Here is a 20,593-nt window from a genome sequence, read left to right as displayed (position 1 = left end):
AAGAGATTTATACTTTCTTATTCAGATCCCTCTATATAATCAGGAAGATTTCCCTCAAACACTAACTTTAGTACAAGGGGGTATCTAGGCCCTTACTAAGGGTATAATGCTATGCATATTTAGAGAGAAAAGGGCCTAGAAAAATGGGTTTGCTATGTAAGATGCTGAACAATGAAATCAGTTATACAAAATGGGACTGGAGCAGAAGTGGGTTCAGAAGGACGAATAACAGCTAGAGCTTTGCAGGGAAAATGTGACACATATTTGTTGTACTGAATGGATGCACTGGATGCAAGGCAGCTGACTGGATGATTGAGTCTCACGGAAGAATCCAGGTAGGACATTAAGGGAACTGAGGAAAGTGTGTCTACTCCTCCTAAGGTACTACATTACGCTGAGCCTTCTGACACTACGAAGCAGGATGGGTCAACATCTGATCATCTGGCAATTAGCTTGCGACCCTACGACACTGCCTGCTGTCCTGCTGGTATGACGTCACGTGCAAACTTATGACTTAATCAAGTCAGTGGGACATCTGTGACCTTCCTTGGATTGCATTCAATAATGCCTCCCCATCGGCAAAACCTGTTCCATGCAGGTTATGAAGGAGAGAGGATGCAACTCCAGGAAGCAGAGAATTAGCCACTGCGATCTAGTATCAGATTATCATGTACTAAGGAAGGTACATCGTAGGTTAGTAACAAGATGCTGATGGGCAGCAGCAGGGCAAATAAATGTTCAGAAGTGTTTATTTGCAGGTTAGCTACATCTGATCACTATTCCCAAAAGCCAGAAAACAATCCTTGCTGCATGTCATTTCTCATACTCATTTTTTCATTAGCGTGCAGTGCATTTTATTAGTATGGGCTACTGCATATACATTTTATAACCAGGGCATGCTTTTTGCATGAACCTGTTATGAAAAGGCATGCAAATGAGACACCCGAGATGGGATCGCATGATCCTGCTGAGGTGGTGTGCATTTCGTTACCGTGAACAGCTCCTCCCTCCACTCCTACAAATGCGTTTGCCTAAGTTCCAATGACCAAGCAAGAAGCAGTGTGAGGTTTACTGAGCCAGGGCTTATGGGGGCCTCCCCTAGTTGTGACCGCTTTCCCAGTCATTTCAGTGGAAGAACTGAGCTGTGCCATGCGCCAACGGACACGCAAGCAAAGCTGCTCCTTCCAATAAAACAAGGGGACCTGGGCTGCACCGGAAACTATATGGCCCAGTGTGTGTGCCCACAAGCACTGGCATGGAGCTCTAAATAGGGAGCCAGACAGACATACAGAAAAGTTTCAAGAAATGGGGGGAAAACCCAGTTACACACTGTGGGACCTATGCATATCTGGCTTTAATCCAGGCCTGCTACCTATTTGTTACAGAAATCTTCTGAAACTGAACATTAATATGATGTAAAGAGGGGTTACCCTTGTCCTGCAGAAACAATTACATCACCTATTTAAAGCTAAAATGCAGAATACGCAATTCTTCAAGTCACTCTGGGCTCCTTCAAAAAATAATCCTGCTTGTCAGCTCTCTCTCTCTCTAGCAAGTAAATACATGTAATTATAAAGTTACCATTTTCAAATGGGAAAGTAATCCTTTCTTTATCCATTGGTAAAAAAGCTTGTAATTATTACACAGCTGAGAACAACCATTTGTCCAGAAAATCCTACTAAATCAAGACAGATCTGACTGATTAAAACTTTACTCATCAAGACATTTGCAATACATTTCATGTGGGCAGGAATTCTGTACAGTCCAGGCAACAAATCTGTTGAGATTTTTGAGAATAATCATAAACCTTCTGTTGGAGCAACATCTCACATGGAAAATACAATATGCACTGACACCCATCTTTGTCCTTTTATGACGTCCTATTTTCAGTGGTATTTTCATAAGATTTGGGCTTCTTTTTTCAGCATCATTCAATCTAATTAAACTTAGGTTGCAGTCCAGTGGAGATGGCCACAAACCTTCAAACTCAAAGACTTACAAGTATCTATTGCTCCTCTTGCCCTGCAGACGGCTCATTTTGGCCTTCTAGCTGTGGCACTTCTGAACAAGGGAAGAGGTTGCCCGTGCCAGTTTCCTTCTCCACTGCCCCCAGAACTGACTTGTTTCCCCCTTTTCAAGGCTAGGCTTATGACCTTGGAGCAATAGCTGGGGCAGGGAAGAAGGGAACAGGAATCTTCAGCTTTGAGACTGATTATTTTCTGACCTTGGATTTGGGAACTGGAAGACTCCTATGGCTGTCGAGGGGCCTGCAAACACTCTACTCATCTCTTATTACATGGAAGTTCAAAGAGCAACACATATGATTTCAGGAGCTACAACCAAGGACCAACATCAAGGGAGGACTGAAGGAGTTAAATATGCATACTTTGGCCAGTGACGAAGGCCAGTGAGCTGGTCGGTGAGCCTCTGAGCCACATGGTTCTAGTCTGTTCATATTGTTACAATGAGACTGCAGATGGTAAGGAAGAACCTTTCCAGCAACCCAAACAATGAACACAATTAGAAGTAACACGGTACATCACCAGAGGTCTCCCAATGGGCAGTATTTTTTTCCAGTGAAAGGAATATACTGGTTGAAAGAAGTCCTCTTTGTAATTCTGAGATCCCACTTACAGATACTTAGATGCAATTTTTCCCTTCTTCATTTTTTTCCAGTGGTCACCCCACAATAATCACTTACAGAAATGTACTGTGGGTTCTACTTAACTAGACGGAAGAGAAAGAAGTGGTTTTGGCTGTGCAGGCTTCCTCTCCCTGCTCAGCTCATCTGCCGCTTCACAAAGGCAGGGAGGTATCCTACAATTGCCACTTTTGTTTTCTAAAAATGCCTGAATAGGACTATGAATCCACAGCATATCTCGGTGATGGGAGCACCAGGGATTGCAGTGGTATATTCAGAACCACAGGCACTCATCATGCAGTCGCCTAATCACACCCCCAAGAGAGCCGGAAAATGAAGGCAAGCTGCATTGATTTGTATCAATAAACCAGTGGCAAGAGTTTCATCTCCTTTAGGAACAGAGCTATTTGAAAAGCGAATGCCTTGCAGTTGTCCATCTGAGGCCAAGCTACCCCCTAAACACTTTGCATTACAACAGAGAACAACATATGCTGTTGGAAAAAATCCTTTCCCCTCACCTACTGGGAAAACTGCAGCTAAGCTCAGCAGAAGCAGACAGGAGTGAGGGGAGTGGCGGATGACATCAGCAGCCCCGAAGACTCAAAAAGTTCCAGTGCTACCTCCTTGGAAGCCTGGTTCTGATGCACCACTGGTGGTCACATCCTGGCCTTGGGCTTCAGCTGTCTGCACAAGGAAACAGCCAGTTTGTGACTTGCTCTGTAGACAGCTGCAGTCCAAGCCCACCTGATCCCTGACCCCCGCCGGCACAGTTCAAAAGCTGCAGCAGCAAAAGAGAGAGGCAACACATACCAAGAGCTCTTGCTCTGGCATCTGAAAGATCTGCTTGGCATCAGATGTGATGTGCAGAATGTATTTAAGTGACTGCCCCAAAAAGTGGTGCACCAAGCAGGAATTAAGCAAACACCGAGCCTAGCCAGTAGGGAAGCATCAGGACCCACAAATCAGGAAGAGGACTGCCTACAGCATGTGTGTGCTGCTGAGGAGGGGTGGATGAGTGGCAATGCTCTGCCCAAGGCCTGGGTGTTGAACGTTTTTCACCCCAAGGACTGGGAGAAGCTCTCTGCGTCTGCATTGCAATGGTGGGCAAGGCCAAAGGCAAAGGGGTGGAGCAAAGTGCCAGCATGTTTTAGCTTAAAGCTCTTACTGCCGGTAACTATGTCTCATGAGAGACATTTCCACATTTTACAATAGGAAAATGCAACAGGAAACATGGGAAAGCAGTGAATGACTGGTGGTCGGGGGAAACGGCTTGGCTGTCTGGAGTACTATGCAGACCTGGATTTGGCCCCTGGACTTGAGGTTCCACACCTGCAACTTAAGGCCACCCTTGGTTGTGCTGAGATTTATATGGGAAGCCAGAAAAAGCAGCACAGCTCCAAGCCAGCAACCACGGAGTTGTGACAGGCGTGCACTCTGTCAAAAAGCATAGGGATATTTCTTGTGCACGCAAATTTATTTCTCCACCCTGCTTGTCCTCCAAAGTCCTCACAATGTCTTGCTAAGGGTTCCCAGGTGGTCTCCCATGCAGATCGCCCAGAGATGCTACTTAGGGCTTTTAAGTATGGGACAGTATAGAAAAGTTTTAACTAACTAACTAACTAACTAACTAACTAACTAACTAACTAACTAACTAAAATGCTTAGTTGTTGCAGTAGAACTGTGAAGGACATCAACTGGCAGCTATGCATGGAGCTGCCTCCAGAAACAAACAATCCACATGTTTAGTTTCACTTTGCCTTCTGTAATTACCAGAACCACTTAAAATACTCTGAAATGATGATGTCACACATTTCTCCTTCCCTGCTTTCTTGACTACATCTGACAGATGATCAAGAAAAACACACTGTGTGGCAGTACAAACAGAGCAAACTGGGTCCAGATTTAAGCTGGATCAGCTCTGTTGCTAGAAGCTGGTATTCCTGAACGCAAAAATGATGCTTGGACCTGCACACACAGACACAGAGGCACACACCCCTGGCAGAAGCAGCAAGCATCAAGCACAAAAGCTTGGAATCGTTCCGATCTGGCGGAGATTTGTACTCCCTTCCCAACAATTGCATTTGGATACGCTCCTCTCAACATGGGCAGGTTGGGGTCAGAGTCTGTGGGCACTTGCTCCTGCCTCCTTCAGCTATGCAGGCTGAACACCTGTGCAGGACTTCGAAGCAAGTGAATGTTTCCATTCCCATTAGCACTGTGGAACGTGCGGAGCATTTGCAATGGGTGTTGTTGGAAGAGACTTTCCGTTTCAGCATGACCTTATTAGATGGAAGTGTGAGGAATTTATTTCAGTTCGCTTTTCAGCCAAATTTCCCGCTTCACTCATCCTGCAACAGACGGGGACTGGAATGCAGTCCCTAGAAGAGGTCTCTACATTTCTGAATTTGCAATGTGATTTGAGTGGCCTTTTCCCCAAATTAGCATCATGATAGCATCCATATATTTGCAAACTATGTATGGAAAAGCACACAAACACATTTTAACCAATGGAAGAATGTGTTTCAATGTGTGTAAGTGGAAACATTTGGGCTAAAACATACACCAACGTGTAGACGAAAAGAAAACGAACAAAATTATCAGCTGATACAGGCATATAATGAACTCAGCTTTTAAGTGAAATTTCAAGAACATCAATGAACTTGAGTTGTGTACGTGTACACACTGCTATGTCTGAATGACCAAGAGGACAAGGATCAGCTCAGTTGATGGGATAGCCCAGCAACTTACAAAAGAACCCAATGGTAACAGAAACGGGAAGGCAAGGGGAATGCTGATGTTGGAGACAAAACTGAGGTGTGAATGGGCACATGGGGTACAGCAGGGAATCACACTAAGGTGACTGAAACAACTACACTCTTACAAGGGCTGCCCTGTGATGTTTTGGTCCCTGTAGCGAAGAACAACCTACTGAAGCCAACAAGCCTGGCAGCTGAATCTTACTGCAAAATGGGTGACAGAAGAGCATCCTCTGACTCACCTGTGGGTACCTGCTAAGTTAAGGGATGCAGGGCAGGTTTCCTGGAATGCACAGATCTGCATCCAACAGAGGGAATAGCCAGGGGACTGATACTGCACTAAAGGTGACTGCCTTGCTCTGCCTAATAGTAAGGTCTGAGATCCAATGCCATGTAGTGGTTAAGAGCACGGGACTGGGACTCAGGTGACCTGGGTTCTAGTTGCCACTCAGCCATGGGACTTACTGGGTGACTTTCCACCAATCACAGACTCTCAGCCCAACCTACCTCCCAGGGTTGTTGTTGTGAGGATAAGACTGAGGGCAAGAGGAGGAGGATGATGTAAGCTGCTCTGGGATCTTAATAAGAAAGAGGCAGGATATTAATCTAATAAATAATACAATAAATAAAGGTCAGATTGAACTTCATCTGAACTGTTTAGCCATTTCTTCAAATAAAAATCAGAGAATAGATTGACTGAAGGGATAGGGTAACATTTAAGGGCCATCACTTACCTTCAAGTCTGACCACCAGAGGCACTTTCAGTTGAAGCTCTCGGCAAGCTTTGGTGATGCCGTTGGCTATGATGGCACAGTTGACAATCCCACCAAAAATATTGACCAGAATTGCTTCAACCTAGGGTGAGAAAAGCAATATTCTTCAACTTTGTACTCCTCCAGAAAGGTGCCTTTCCAAAGTGGAAGCATATCTCAACAGAGGCCAATCCAGGTTTTCATTGAATGATTCCAGGGGAAGGACACGCTCCAAACTGGGGGCAGCCGATAACATTTGATATATAATGTGCTGTAAAAATGAATTTCAAATTCCTTAATATTATGTAGTGATGGGAGAGCTCCCTCCATCCCAAAACAGACTGGATTAGAAGTAAGCCGAACAATTCCCACTGCCACTCCCAAATCAGAAATAGCCTGGCGTGCTTTTTTGGGTTGCGGCTGGAAGTCGCCCACACGTCCCCGGTTCCCAGCAGTTGTTGCTGGTCCCCATGTCAGTGGAACAGAGAAGTGGCCCCATGCGCCAGGATGAATCTCAAAGGAGCTGTCCGTGGTGCTGAACAGTTTGTGTTGGGGAAATCAGGTTCAGCACCATGGATAGCGCCTGGAGCAGCTTGTAAGCCACCAGAGACTGTCTGTAGGGACGGGATAGAAAAGCTTTCAACAAACAAACCAACCAACCAACCACTGACATTAGAACTGCAAGCCCTTATTATCCATCACACACCAGCACAGCCCTTGCAAAAACTGCAATTCTCAAAGGTCACTGAGATGCCCTTTTCTTGTGTCTTGCAGCTCAAAGGAGACAGCCATGTATATGCGCTTGTCCCCTGTGTTTTCTGTCCTGCCCTTTTACCCCTAATGGCAAACGCTGCACATGGTGCACCAATGCTTAGTCAATGCGACTGAAAGTCGAGATAGGAAAGCTCCCTGAAGCCCATCATACCCTGAATGACTGAACAAGCAGGTGAAACTTTCCCTTTTCCTGTGGGGCACTGGGGACCCTGCAGGGGCCCAATCCATGTGTGGGTGGGGGAGCCGACCCCTGCTCCTCGGCTGGCCCTGCCACCTCTGGCATTTTCTCTCTTCTGAGGGAAAATGGTGGAAGAGATACTGGGAGAATAGGCAAGTCAGAATTTTTTATTGGCTTGAATACTGCTGTCATCTGCAGAAGAATTTGGGAGGCTCTGAAAATTTGCTTTTTTGACTCTTCAGAGACTGCATCTGAGCCTGCATCCACGAGAACCAGGTTTGAGATCAGTGGTTGCTATTGATGGGGCTCCAGGGGGCTCCAGGGGCCATAATCTGATCCACTTAGCTCTCTATAACTGCTGTGGATTGCCATGTCAACAAATGAAACAACATGAACAACAACACCACAAACTAGAAATGCCTGGCTGCCTAATTTGGTGGTGTGGTGGGGGAGGTACCAGCTGACAGCAGCCCCTAGCAGCATGCTGCCCATGGATTTTTTAAGAGCAAAGAAATAATCCCAGAGATGCGCATCCGGTGTCACGAACCCTTAAATGTTGGCCTTGAATCTCTCGAGCTTTGACTTGGGTAGCAAACAAACTGAGTGGCTGTGAGTCAGCTTCTTTCAACCTCAGTTTTATATGAAATGGTAGTAATCACAGTCAAAAGGCTGTGAACAAGATGCACAAGGTCCGTTTAAAGTATACTTTACAACATTGAGTCTACAATTGGTTTCTGAGGATGATGATTAGGAGCACAACTATACCCTCTGACATAAGATTGCTCTGGGAAAATAGACTCCAAGAAGGGTTTGACACAATTTGCTTTGGTAATGTGCTTTTCTTTCTCATTTTTTGTGCAATCTGCACATATTGGTTGCACTGCTGCTATGGGCAGATTTGCATTTCTACTATTAGGAACATCATATTTTGTACCTCTGGAAATGCAGTACTTTCCCCGAGATTGTGCATTTATGGCTTACTGAGCTTGCTGGTGGAATGGGATCCCACAAGTGTCATGGACATCTATTTGCTAATACAAGACATGATTATTGATTAGCGGCTATTGCTCCAGTTGGAGCTTCATTTTGGGAACTCAGTTCTCTACCCTTCATTATTTTGAGGCCTTTCTACTATAAAATTCCAAGGGGGAAATCATTTGGCCAAACTTTTCTTAGAAGTGGGAAACAAGGCAAAATGCATTCAGAACAAACCCATACTGCTATCTGAACCCTTTGCTTAAAGTAACAACATCCGTGATTCTGTTATAGTGTGCATCCCATGAGATTTCTTTAAAAAAGTGAATTATGTTATGGTCACCCACCCGAAACAAGCTTATCCTTCCTCACTTTATAGTTGCATGCATTTTTGCCATAAAATGGAGGATTCGAAGGGTATTTGGCAAAGGCTAAAAGTGGGTAGTTGATTATGGTGAAAGGTCACCAGGGCCCTGCTGGTTCCTGTCCTTAGGAGTGAGAGGAACATGTCTCCAAGGAAATCCAACCTCAACACCTGATAGCTTCTGCTTCCTAAATGTGAAGGATAATTATCTCATACCTCATAGGCTCAGCAACAGCCCATGCTGGAAACTCAGGTGCGATTCTACAAATTAGTCTTTTATAAAGAGATGGTACATTTCTTAAGAATTAACTTTGGTTTTACAGGCCTTGTTCAACGTTCCTTAAACCTTGTGAGCTGTGACAGCGGGTGATATGTGCACACTCACACTGCAAAATGGAATGCAGGAAAACATGGTTGCTGGTTAGCAAAAACATTTGTGGTGAAAAGAGCAAGAAAGAAAGACAAGGATCCAATCTATTCCTTGTGCAACAAAGGGGAGAGGAGGAAGGCTAATGTCGTCTTATCTAATGTCATTGGAATAATGAATAAAGTGAGCCACAACATTTAGCATGTGGAGTCTTATTGAATCAACTGGCACATATTCCATATTGAAAGCAGTGCGGACAGAGAGGTAATATACTTGTCTGAACCTGATAAATAAGGGTAAGAAAATCCTTTATAATTAACAAGGAGAGGTAAGTAATAGAGAATTCATTACAGCAGATAAATTGGTAAGTCCCACTGGGAAAAGGGCCATCCATCAACTTGGATGGATTGAAATCCCTGCACTAATTCCCAGTTAGATTGCCTGGCCCATGCTCCCTTCCTCCTCGACCGCAGGGCACGCAAAATGCCTCGAGTGTCAAAAGCAGGGGCTGCAGGCTCACCCACCGCACAGAGTGGTGTTCCTGCTGCCTGTGAGTACTTCAGCAGGGGCCTGCCTCAGAATGCAGCCCTGGTGCCCTGCGGCCTCAGCCGGCCACCAGAAGTTCCTTGCAAGCGATGACATGATGACGCCCAGCCCACCTGTGCTGGTAGAAACAGTCACCGGCATCCTAACTACTCATGGAGAAGATCACTTAAATGATCGTGAGGATCAGTGCGCCCTCTGCAAGGAAGAGTTTCCAAGAGAAGCTGGAAATCTGTCCAAGGGAGTTGGGATGGGTTTGCTGGCAGAGAAAGCAGCTGGTCTGTGAAGCCAGACCAAGGAAATGAGAGCGAAGGGAAGCAAAGCAAAGCAAGTATGTGTTGGTGCTGGGGAGGGAACTGGCTTCTATATTCCAAAAACTGGCTACAGGTTTTTGATAAAGCACAACTGAAACCTGAGGATGAAATATACCGTTTTACAATAGATTTAAATATTTATATACCACCCTTGGACTTGGATCCTGAGATCCTATGAAAAAAACTCTGCTCATGGAAACCCCCTTCTGGAGGAAAGAGGGAGCCATTTTTTAATGACTTCTCCTTCCTCCTGTGGTCTTCTGTCCCCCACATCTACTTGGAAGATCTGGGGGACCCTCTGGAACATGGCAGAGGGGCTTCAGTGGGGGCGGGAGGAGACATTCCTTTCCCTTCTCTGCCAGGCAAAGTCTTTGATGGATTGACGGCTGGGTTGGGAATGGGAGGAGGACCCTACAACTCCACCACTGTTCCAGGACACTAGAACTACACCATCTTGAGAAGAATGGAAAACATTGGTAAACAAATAGAAGGCACAAGATAAAAGAATAACACTTAAAAGTACTGCATAAAATCACTTGGCAGGCATGACTTGCATTAACCAGAAGAAAGCATCTTGTCTTTAGTCTGTGCATGTGATCACTATTATCTATTATTACCTGATAAAAATACAATAGTACTATCTATATGGAACATAAAAATAGAATAGAATGGTTTCATTAAAACCCTTCTGTGGTATTTCAGATCACAAGACCATTGTTTGTGAAGAGCATATAATTATAATGCACAAGTTCAGCCGCATTTTTATATGATGGTAACCATCACACTTTCTTTTCAACTGGGTTTTACTCTTCTTTTGCTTCTCTTGTTGTCTAGAATGCTTATATTTTGCTTTTACAGTATCCACTAAGTGCTGCTTTGAATATCACATTTGATGCTGCAGAAGGAATTCCACAGAGAGATTTCTCTCGTCTCAGAGGTGATTTGAACCACATATGACAAAATCTGCATAGATGGATTTTATTTAAGGATAAGATTCCTCTATAAATAATTTCTACAGACTCCCACCTTTCATTTAGCAAAGAAAATACATGTTGCTTAATCTCATTGTTCACATACATCTGAAAACCCTTTATTTTCTGTTTTTATATTCCTATCACCCTCCCTCCAGAGAATGATTGTGCTGAAGCTCTTGCAACGAACTTCTTTATCTGGAAAAGCTTCTAGGCAATATAAACTTGTTCCACCAACATGTTCCCCACAAATCACACCCCTCCCCAAATTCAGAATTTTGTACACCACAAGACCTTCATCTCCTTTATCTGAGTGCAGCTGAAAGCAAAGAAGCCTCACCAAAGACATGCAAACAGACGACGGCAGAGCAGTAAACTCAAGATTTCCTTTGAATCTAGACCTTTGGAATGTGATTTTATACCTCCCCGTGCTTTCTTCCACCAGAAGATAAGAACAGTTTGGGCTTTACTCAAAAAATAAACACACCGTTTCAGTTGTGTTTAGCATCTCCTTTCTTCTATGGACCATTCAGGGGAACTCACTATATACTGTGATAGCACAATGCCCTGCCTTTCTTGACCCCCTGTTGCTGGGTGGTGGGTGGGAAGGAAACATGGGATAACATGACATCACAGCAAAGATTATATTCCTAAACTGGGCACTCTCATTTATGGACCTGCTTTTTTCGTTTTCAAGTTGAACTCCAACCAGTTCCTCAAATCTATTGCAAACTACATAGACCTGCCCAAACCCCAAAATAAGGGAGATTAGAGTCAGCACAAGGAAATTCAGTACCTTGTTTTAATAATAATACCAACAACATAAATAAAATTATTGAATTTTAGAGAGGGGCCTGCATGAATTCAATCAATAAAAAATGAATCAAGTGGAAGATTTAATCTTGGTCTCTATTGTTATCATTTAAATAAGCCAAAAGACCTATTCAACTGGTGAAGAAATTCAGTTACAAACCAGCCTTAAAATGGGAAAATACTGTTTATCATTCCTTTGCTGCCCTAAATGGATCCTGCTTTTCCTTCTAATAGTTTCAAACATTCTGGCAGTGTCTGTCAATGAAGGGGTTTGTTCCAGGACTTCTGTGTGCACAGAAAGGAGGAAAGCGAGAAAGTGTTCAATGGGGAAAAAGGAAGAAACACCCACTGCATATTGCAAACAAGCTCTCATTAACATACTCTGCGTCTGAGTCATAAAATGTGCACCGAGAACAGAGTGGCCTGCCAGGAGACAGAGAGAATGCCTTGCATGGCATACTGATGATTAATATTTCTCCCTCTCTCTATGCCTTGCAAGCCCAGGCTTCACGTTGCCTTTTAGTAAGAAGTATAAATGCAAGCATCTTTGTCCGGTAACCGTTTGCTTTTCCTGACACAGCAGACATGAAATATCCATCACAAGGAAGCCAGGGCCGACGGTGAATGCTCATGCTAATATGTAAAGACGTCCACTTCTACGGCCAGCGTGCAGCTCATCAATACCAAGGATTAATGTTGGGAAATAGGTGCTACATGAGGACTTGTCAGCATTTTACAGCAACCTCACAACCTGGCCAGGGAAGGCTATACATCATCAGTAACTGCCAGCTTAGAATGGAGCTGAGTAGCCAGAATCACCAAGGACTGGAAGGGCGGTCCCAACGGCCCTTCCACCTGCCCTTGAACAGGGGTCTTTGTGCACTGATGCTCACCTGGCCCACGCACTGGGAGCTTATAAGCAGCGCCTAGTCAGGATGACATCTATATATTACTTCCAGGATCAGAGGCAAGTTGGTCACTGCATGAATGAAAGTCGGGTTTAGATAGGTCCTCTGTATCTTCTTATGGATAACCTCACCTTCCATGAAATGGCTGCTACAAAGTCTCTGTTATTATTATGGAATTTATTTACAGCATTTATAAACTGCCCTGCAACAGAGCTCTCAGGGCAGCTCACGACAACAGCCTAAAACTAAGTAATAATTAAACACAACAATAACTATCCTAACTATCATAAAAAGAGCACCTCAAAGGGTGCTTCCAGACAAGGATTGAGGATGCTGTCACTCTGCCTCAGTCACAGAAGCTCACAGGAGGCCCAGACCTCCTTCTCCTTACTGCCCTCTCCTCGGGACCTTCCCGTGCTTCCTTTCAGCTTCTTCTGTGCTTCTTCTCTGAACCGGCTGGTGAGAAAATGGTGCAACAACTGCACAGTCCATCTTCCGACTGCTACCCCAGAGGAGTAACCACAGTTGCAGGTACAATGCAATGCAGGCCTAGACAGAAATAAACATCCTACAACTCTCTGCATGCTTCAATCAGCCACAAAGGCTGGGCAATGCTAGAAGTTGTAGGACTTTTTCTAGGCATGCATAGGAGTGACCTCTAAACGGTCGAGGAAAAATAAAGGCTTTTACCCGGTTCAAAAGTGGCACCAGCAGACGTGAACCTTTTCTGGTGGTTTGGCTTCAGAGTCAAAGTGCTCCCACTTAAAAGACCTTTTCCTGAAGCCACTAGCTGCTCTTTTGTTAGAATGCACTTGGAAAAGAGCCTGTGAAGAATATCTCAAGGTGTGGGGAGGTATGTGATGAAAGGTGGCCATGGCTAAAATTGAGCCCTGGGAAGGATCAGAACCAGTGAAAACGGTAAAGCACGCATGTAAGGTGCCCATATCACCCAGTCCTAGACAGCAGCCTCACAGCCATATTCTGGACTAACTGAAGTTTCTGGACCATTTTCATAAGCATCCCAATGTTATTGCTTCTATGTGCTGTCAGGCTGCTTCTGATTTACACAACCCCATGAATGAAAGCCCTCCAAAATGTTCTGTTTATGACAGCTCTGCTTAACTATTCTAAATTCAAGACCATGGCATCCTTTCTGGAATTAATCTCTCTCTTATTTGGTTTTCCTTTTTGTTTTCTACCTTTGACATTCCCTCTCATGATGGTCTTCTTGCCTTTTCATGAAGTGTCCAAAGTTCGACAGTTCATACCTAACTATGAACATGCATACTCACTTTCTGCTTGGAAAATCTATTATTTTAATACCGAAAAAAGCAAACACAACAACAACTAAGCCCTGCCAGGCATAGATAATTCATTTATGAGCTGATATACCGGAAAGCTAGCTTTCTTTTGCTGCAGCTGCAATCTTGTCGGCCAGGTATGCCTTGAATTCCGCACCAACAAAATGAATTCCATATATGATGACTAAAAAGATGTGTGGATCCCAAAGTGGATGCAGGGCATGAGTTTTCAGAAGGATTTCTCTAACATGGAAGCCTCCTAGAAAATGCCAACCAATGCAGTGGTACATGTTATCCTTTCGCAGCCTCAGCATACATTTACTCTGAGCAGCATGGTATGAATCAGTATTGCCAAAAGAAAAACAACTCCAGCTGTTTCTAGACCACAATTCCGGAAACGCTGATTAATTCACCAAGCGGTGTAAACACTGCCTTAAAAGTAATAAATGAGAAATGGAAGTCTTGATGCAATGTTTGATACTTTTATGGAAAACAGTTAAATTGAAATAAAGACCTCTCTAAAAACAGTATGTAATGTGAGAAAATACTTTAAAAAACAAATCTCTCTCTCTTTCTCTCTCTCTCTCACACACAGAGGCAAGTAATTAAAGGGCTAATTAACAGGAGTTCTTAGATCCCAAGAATCAAAGCTACTGCTAATGTTCTCTTTATGAGTTGCTTCTCTTGAAGACAAATGAAATGTTATCTAATCTTGCAGCAGGAGGAAAAGCTAATCTTTTGGGTTAGTTTTTTTAAATCTGCTGCTGGTGTCAGATGTCTCCATCAGAAAACACCAGCACACGGGGCAAAAACCTGTTATAAACAATATTCTAAAATTACTGATATCACTGTCTGACCTTGCTCTGTAGCTCGATCCATTTATTTTAGCTGAAACAAGCTGATCAGCAACTGTCAGTTAAGCCATGTCTGCAGTGAATTAAAAGCTACATATTGGAGAGAACTTGCCTCAAGCCTGCTGTGATTGAAATCTGACAAAAACCTTGCTACATCTCCAGGTATCCTATGAATTTTCTGCATCCTCCTCCCCTCCCAAGGCAAAGAAGCTCTATTTAACCCTTCCACTGACAACCCGAAGTCCTGTCCTTAAAGGAGCCACTTCTTTTCCAATTCCATCTTGATTGATGCCATCAAGATGCTCCCAGAGACCGAGAAACCCAGGGGCTCTGGAACATTTTTGCATGGCAAGGTGTTGCTGCTCTTCCAGCAGGCTGAAGTAGCCTAAAATCTGCCTGCAGCTTTCTTCAGCGTTCCTTTTAGAAACACACTCACTCCCTGCATTACATTTGGATGATCATGAGAGATTTTAAGATAATGTGAATATGCCGACACATCAAGATATCCACTAGAGGACAGTATAAATTCAGCATGGAAAGGGAAGAGAAATGGTAATTTTGTCTTTACAAAGCTAAAAGCAAAATTAGTATTTTATTTTACTTCTTTGCATATATCTGTACAATTCAAAAGAAATAAATTGAGAAGTCCACAACGATGCCTTGTCACGAACATCTCTTTCATTCAGACTGGATAGATATCAGTTAGTGACCGGGGCACTTGGGAGATCTGGGTTCTAGTCCCCACTCAGCCAAGAAGCTCACTAGGTGCCCGTCACGGACTCTCAGCCTGACCAAGCACAAAGGGCTGTTGTGATGATAAAATGGGGAAGAGAACTCTGTAAGCTGCCTTGCAAGAGGAAGTCAGTCAGGATACGAACATAACATACAGTATTAATATCTACTTAACAGGTGTGACTGAGTTGATTCTTCTGGACTTTAAAAAGTAACCTTCTGGATAGACATTTTGACTGGGGAGATGCGGGTTGTGTGATACCATCTTTCTATGTTTCCAGAAGGCAGACCTGCTCCTTAGCTCATGGCCTCTCTGCTATAGTGACCAGACTTCTATCTTTTATTGTTTGTTCATTCAGCACCTTTTAAAACTGCCTCATAACAACAGGCAGTATGAAGGAAAAAAATGAGACATGTACAAATAGAAAGTGAACTTAAAATTAAAAACAAGCTAAAAACATTGAAACAGCTTCTGGATGATGCCTGCTTTCTCCATCTCTTTTTCATCAATCCAGGAAAGATGTGAATGTTCTAAACCTGCACCTGGGGTCAGTAATGACTGGATGGAGGCCAATAAACAGGCTCATGTGAGGCAAGATGGAGAGACGGATAGTGGATAGTTACCTTCCCTGGCTAAGTGATGTTCCACCTATTCTGGTTGGGGCTGCACTCATCTTAAAAGATGAGGCTGGTAGTTCAGGGGTGATCTTGGATCCAGCATTGCCACCTCAGACCCAAGTGGACTTGGAGCACAGAATAACCTTCATCGACCTAGGGTGATATCCCAGGCCAAAGTCAAAGTGCAGGTATTAATATTCCAAGCCCTAAAAAAGCTTGAGGCTGAGCTGGTCATCTCTTCCTACATAAAGCTGTCTCAACTGGAAAGATGGTCTTATATCCAGGAGCTTGTTTTGAAACCATTCCAGGGTTACTTTGGCTACGTGTTTAGGGCCATTTTCTCCTATACAAGTTCCAGCTCTGCTGCAAGCTAAAACAGATTTCCCCTTAGAACTGCTCTTCATTTGATTCCATTCATCCTGCCCTTAATCCCGATCAGCTTCCCAGCCCTTACTGAGAAACCTTTCCACAAGATGATGTTGTCACCACCACGCTTCACTGCAGGGATGGTGTTCCCAGGACAACAATCACTGTTGGCTTCGCCTACATGCAGCATTTTGCAGCAAGCCCAAACATTCAGTTTGGGTCTTAACCGCTCTCTTTTCCTCTGCACTCTTTCCCCACAAGTTTGTGGTGTCTTTCACAAGCTTTTTTGCAAATTCCAAACTCGGTTCGGGCAATGGCTTTTTTCCTGCCACTCTTCCACAAGGTCCAGTTTTGTGGAACATGTGTTGCGTGGTCGTCCTATGGAAGGTCATCCATGAAGCTGCAGATTGCCCCAGCTCCTGCAGAGTTACTACTGGCCTCTTGGTTGCACTTCTGACTCGTGCTCTCCTCTCCCAGTCTCTGAGTTTTGGTGGGTGTCCTTCTCTAGGCAGAGTTATGATTATACCATATTCTTTCCATTTTGTGATCATGGATCGAAAGGTGCTCTGGCAAAAGTTCATAGTTTGGGATACACACATGCACATACACAACCCAACCCTGACTGGGGCTACTGCACAACTTTATCCCAGAGTTGCTTTGGTGGGTGCTCAGCCTTCATGATGCTGTTTGTTTAGATATGCTGTCCAACAAATCCCAAGCTTTTGAGAAACAGGAGCATTTAATCTGAAATACATGGCACTGGGACTGTATACAGGTGGATTCGATTCAATGACGTACTTACGCTATGTGAGTTCTGCAGGCAGTGGGCTGCACCAGTGCTTATTCAGCTATGTCACAGCAAAGGGGACATACTTCTATTAACATGTAACAAGTGCCAGTTTGCTTTTGTTGCCTCAACTGTTTTGCCACAATAGATTGTTTGTTCCACCTTCACAATGTTCAGTCTCTCACTGAACATTAAATCGACTGAATTCAATCCATTTCAATTCCAGGTTGTAACAAAGGTAAAAAAGGGTGTGTGTTACTCCTGCAAGGCACTGTATGCAAAGTGAGTGGTAGAGGGCAAAAATCAAAGAGGCCAAGGCAGAGTGAGAGACAGATGCTTCCACACTGATCGTGTTAACTTCTCCAAGAACAACAGCTCAGATCTAACGAGTTGGCCCTGATTGGCACAATTCATGCAATGCACAAAAACGGCACTCAAGATATCCAGTTCACATCTCCAAACACGCACAGATATTCTGCATGCAATTTCATGGAAGCTGAAACAAAACCCGAGCTCAGCCTGCTTTGGGCTGTCTTGTCAGAAATGTGCTAAAAATCCACTGAGCTCAAACGTAATGAATTTTCCAGCGTTGCACATCCCTACACTGAACCACCAATTCAGGCAACCTGTTCAATACATGGAAAAATGCTTTTGCTTAAATGAGAAAGAGCACAAAATGTGTGCTGCGTCAGAGGCACGGAAAACACAACGTAGCGTCCATACAGAAACGGGCTGCTCCAAGTCACCAGACTCCACTTCGCTGCTGGAAAAGAAAAGCTTGCACCAAGCTGGGGCAAGTGGCAGGACCTCATCAGCTGACATTAACATCACTTAACAGCTACAAAGGAAAGTTGTAAAATAAAATGGGCAGCTATCCTCTCCAAAGCATTAGATAATAGTTTTTCCAGCCTGCAACAGTTGGAATAGCCATAGATCTGTTTCAGTCCAGTACAATGCTACTCCATTGTTTCGTAAAGGTGGAACAGAATACACGGTAATCTAGTGTTGTCCATCTCCAATATGAGACAGCTTACAAACATAGTTACATCTATTCCAAGAGGTGTGTCATGGGTTGGCTAACAAAATAAGCCCACTGGACATGTCAGCAAGAAAAGGAATCGACGGAGAGGGGAGTCTGCATACTCAGGAAATATGTTGCTCCTCCTTCCAGTAGAGGCAGGAGCCTGATTTTATCATGGCTTTTTATTCCTAAGCCACGGCACCCCAGGACTTCATTCTCCCATTTCATGACTTTCTGAGCAGCTGGTTCCAAACATTCTTTTTCTGATTTGAAATTAGCAATTGCAGAACCTCGCCAGGTCAAATGAAAAACGTTTCTCTCTTGTATCTTGGCATCTGCTGTTCAAGCTAATGAAGCGGAAGAGCTGTCATTTGTAAGTAAGATACGTAAATGAGTTGCTTTCTTTAGATGCATGACGTATTTGCAAGGACTTCTGAAGAATCCCTCAGATCCCACAGCAAGGAATTACTTGGCCATAAGCTGAGACTGCCCAGATTGGCTCTCAATACAGATCATGGGAATGTATTCTTCTTTTCAATTTGCCCTGTTTCCCCAAAGTGGTCATATTATGCGGAGAGACTCAGGAATTAATAGCTTATTTTCCTTCTTGGACACAGTATCAAGCAAACCTTGTAATGAGCCGACTACTATTTGAGCAACAGTCTCTCCTCAGTATGGTGTAATCAGTGTCCTACCGTATAATTGGTATAATCAGTGCAGTGATTAGAAGGCTCAATATAATTGTGGCTGCTGGGACACGTGAGGCAGGACGTTAAGTGATAACAGCTGAAGGAGAATTTCCTTTAGCCACGTTACCAGAGGCTTCTACAAAGCAGCAAGGGAACCAAGGGGTTCCTCTCCCTTGCTAACATAAAATTTGGGATGAACATGGAGTATGGCCTAGTGACACCTGTCCACCCTGCTTGGTGCCAGCACCTCCGGTACCTGGTTTTCTGCAAGGCACCTCATGTGCTCGTGGAGCACTCAGCCCCTGGTCTTGTTCATAAGACATATTTGACTAGAGTTGTTGGGACTGGTGGAGCAAGAGGAGCAGGGCTAGATTTCTTCCTAGACGACATGGGTCCTCAAACTATGGCCCGCGGGCTGGAACCGGCCCGCCATGCCCATTTATCTGGCCTGCCACAGTTCATCACACATGCGCACACACGCATGCATGCGTGGTGAGGTGCCGGCTTGCTTGCAAGGAGAGGGGAGATCGGCCCCCCCACCCCAGCCCGTGCCCCCCGCCCGCACCACCTTGGTGGCCCACGCCCATCCCTGGCACCTTTCAACTGGCCCCCTACTCAAAAAGTTTGAGGACCCCTGCTATATGGGGTGGACACTAAATGGCGACCCACTACTAAGCACTCCTTGATCTAGCATTTACCACTTCAGAGCTCAGCTGCATGATTTTGATTGTTTCCGTGATGAAAATAGAACGCAAATTACGTATGATCTAACCCATGTAAGAACACGCTACATATTCCTCTGCAAATAATCCTTGATACTTTTAAATGGTATTGAAAGCTGCAGTGGTGTATAACAAGAATTTGGCAGTGATCTGAGAAATAAAAGTGGTCTGGAGGAGAAAGCAAGCACAGGTTTAATAATTTAAGCAATGTGACACAACAGGTTGCACACTTCTGCAGCATTTTTCCAATGTGCTGTGACACAGAGTGTGCTTCTGTACAAGTTCATCATGTTTTATATGGTGCTACAAAGCTAAGGGCTGACTTTAACCACTTGAAGAGCGCAATAATCTTCTGAAATGACACAGACGCAAATCGTTGAATGTCCTGAAGAGGGCAAAACCAAACCAAAACAACACTAGAGTTCAGTGAATCATTCAGTAATGAATGCTGCTCCTTGATTTTGAAGGGCATCTCTGTTTACTCTATTGCTTTTGCTTTACCATCTTTGATTTACTTGTATTTTATTCCTTTTACAAGTGTATTCCAAATTGCTCCTCCTTCGTGGATCACTGCCTTGTCGTGGCGAAGGGGCTGGCATAGCTCAATGAAGCTATTAGCCATGCCATGCAGGGCCACCCAAGACGGACAGGTCATAGCAGAGAGCTCTGACAAAACGTGATCCACTGGAGAAGGAAATGGCAACCCACTCCAGTATCTTTGCCATGAACACCTCATGGACAGTACCAAAAGGCAAAAAGATATGATGCCGGAAGATGAGCCCCTCAGGTCGGAAGGTGTCCAATATGCCACTGGGGAAAAGCAGAGGGCTAGTACTAGTAGCGCCAGAAAGGATGAAGCGACTGGGTCAAAGCCGAAAGGACACTCAGTTGCAGATGTATCTGGTGGTGAAAGGAGAGTCCGATGCTGCAAAGATCTATACTCCATAGGAACCTGGCATGTAAGATCCATGAATCAAGGCAAGCTGGATGTGGTCAAACAAGAGATGACAAGACTGAACATTGACATCTTAGGAATCAGTGAACTAAAATGGACAGGAATGGGTGAATTTAATTCAGATGACCATCAGGTATACTACTGCGGGCAGGAATCCCTCAGAAGAAATGGAGTAGCCTTCATAGTCAATAA

At 44.2% G+C, this 20,593-nt stretch overlaps 1 protein-coding gene across 1 annotated transcript in view; it reads right to left on the bottom strand.

The window, feature by feature from the left end:
* Positions 1-20,593, bottom strand: part of SUCLG2 (succinate-CoA ligase GDP-forming subunit beta) — a 239,240-nt gene that overhangs the window by 11,537 nt on the left and 207,110 nt on the right. The window contains exon 10 of the mRNA XM_044451756.1: positions 6,132-6,252. Coding sequence (XP_044307691.1) covers positions 6,132-6,252 — 121 coding nt within the window. The remainder of the gene's footprint in view (positions 1-6,131; positions 6,253-20,593) is intronic.

Source organism: Varanus komodoensis, unplaced genomic scaffold (assembly GCF_004798865.1).
Source record: "Varanus komodoensis strain SLA01 unplaced genomic scaffold, ASM479886v1 scaffold6_4, whole genome shotgun sequence".
In the NCBI taxonomy this organism is placed as follows: Eukaryota; Metazoa; Chordata; class Lepidosauria; order Squamata; family Varanidae; genus Varanus; species Varanus komodoensis.
Note: the sequence above shows the minus strand (reverse complement) of the source record. Positions and strands in the feature narration are given on the sequence as shown.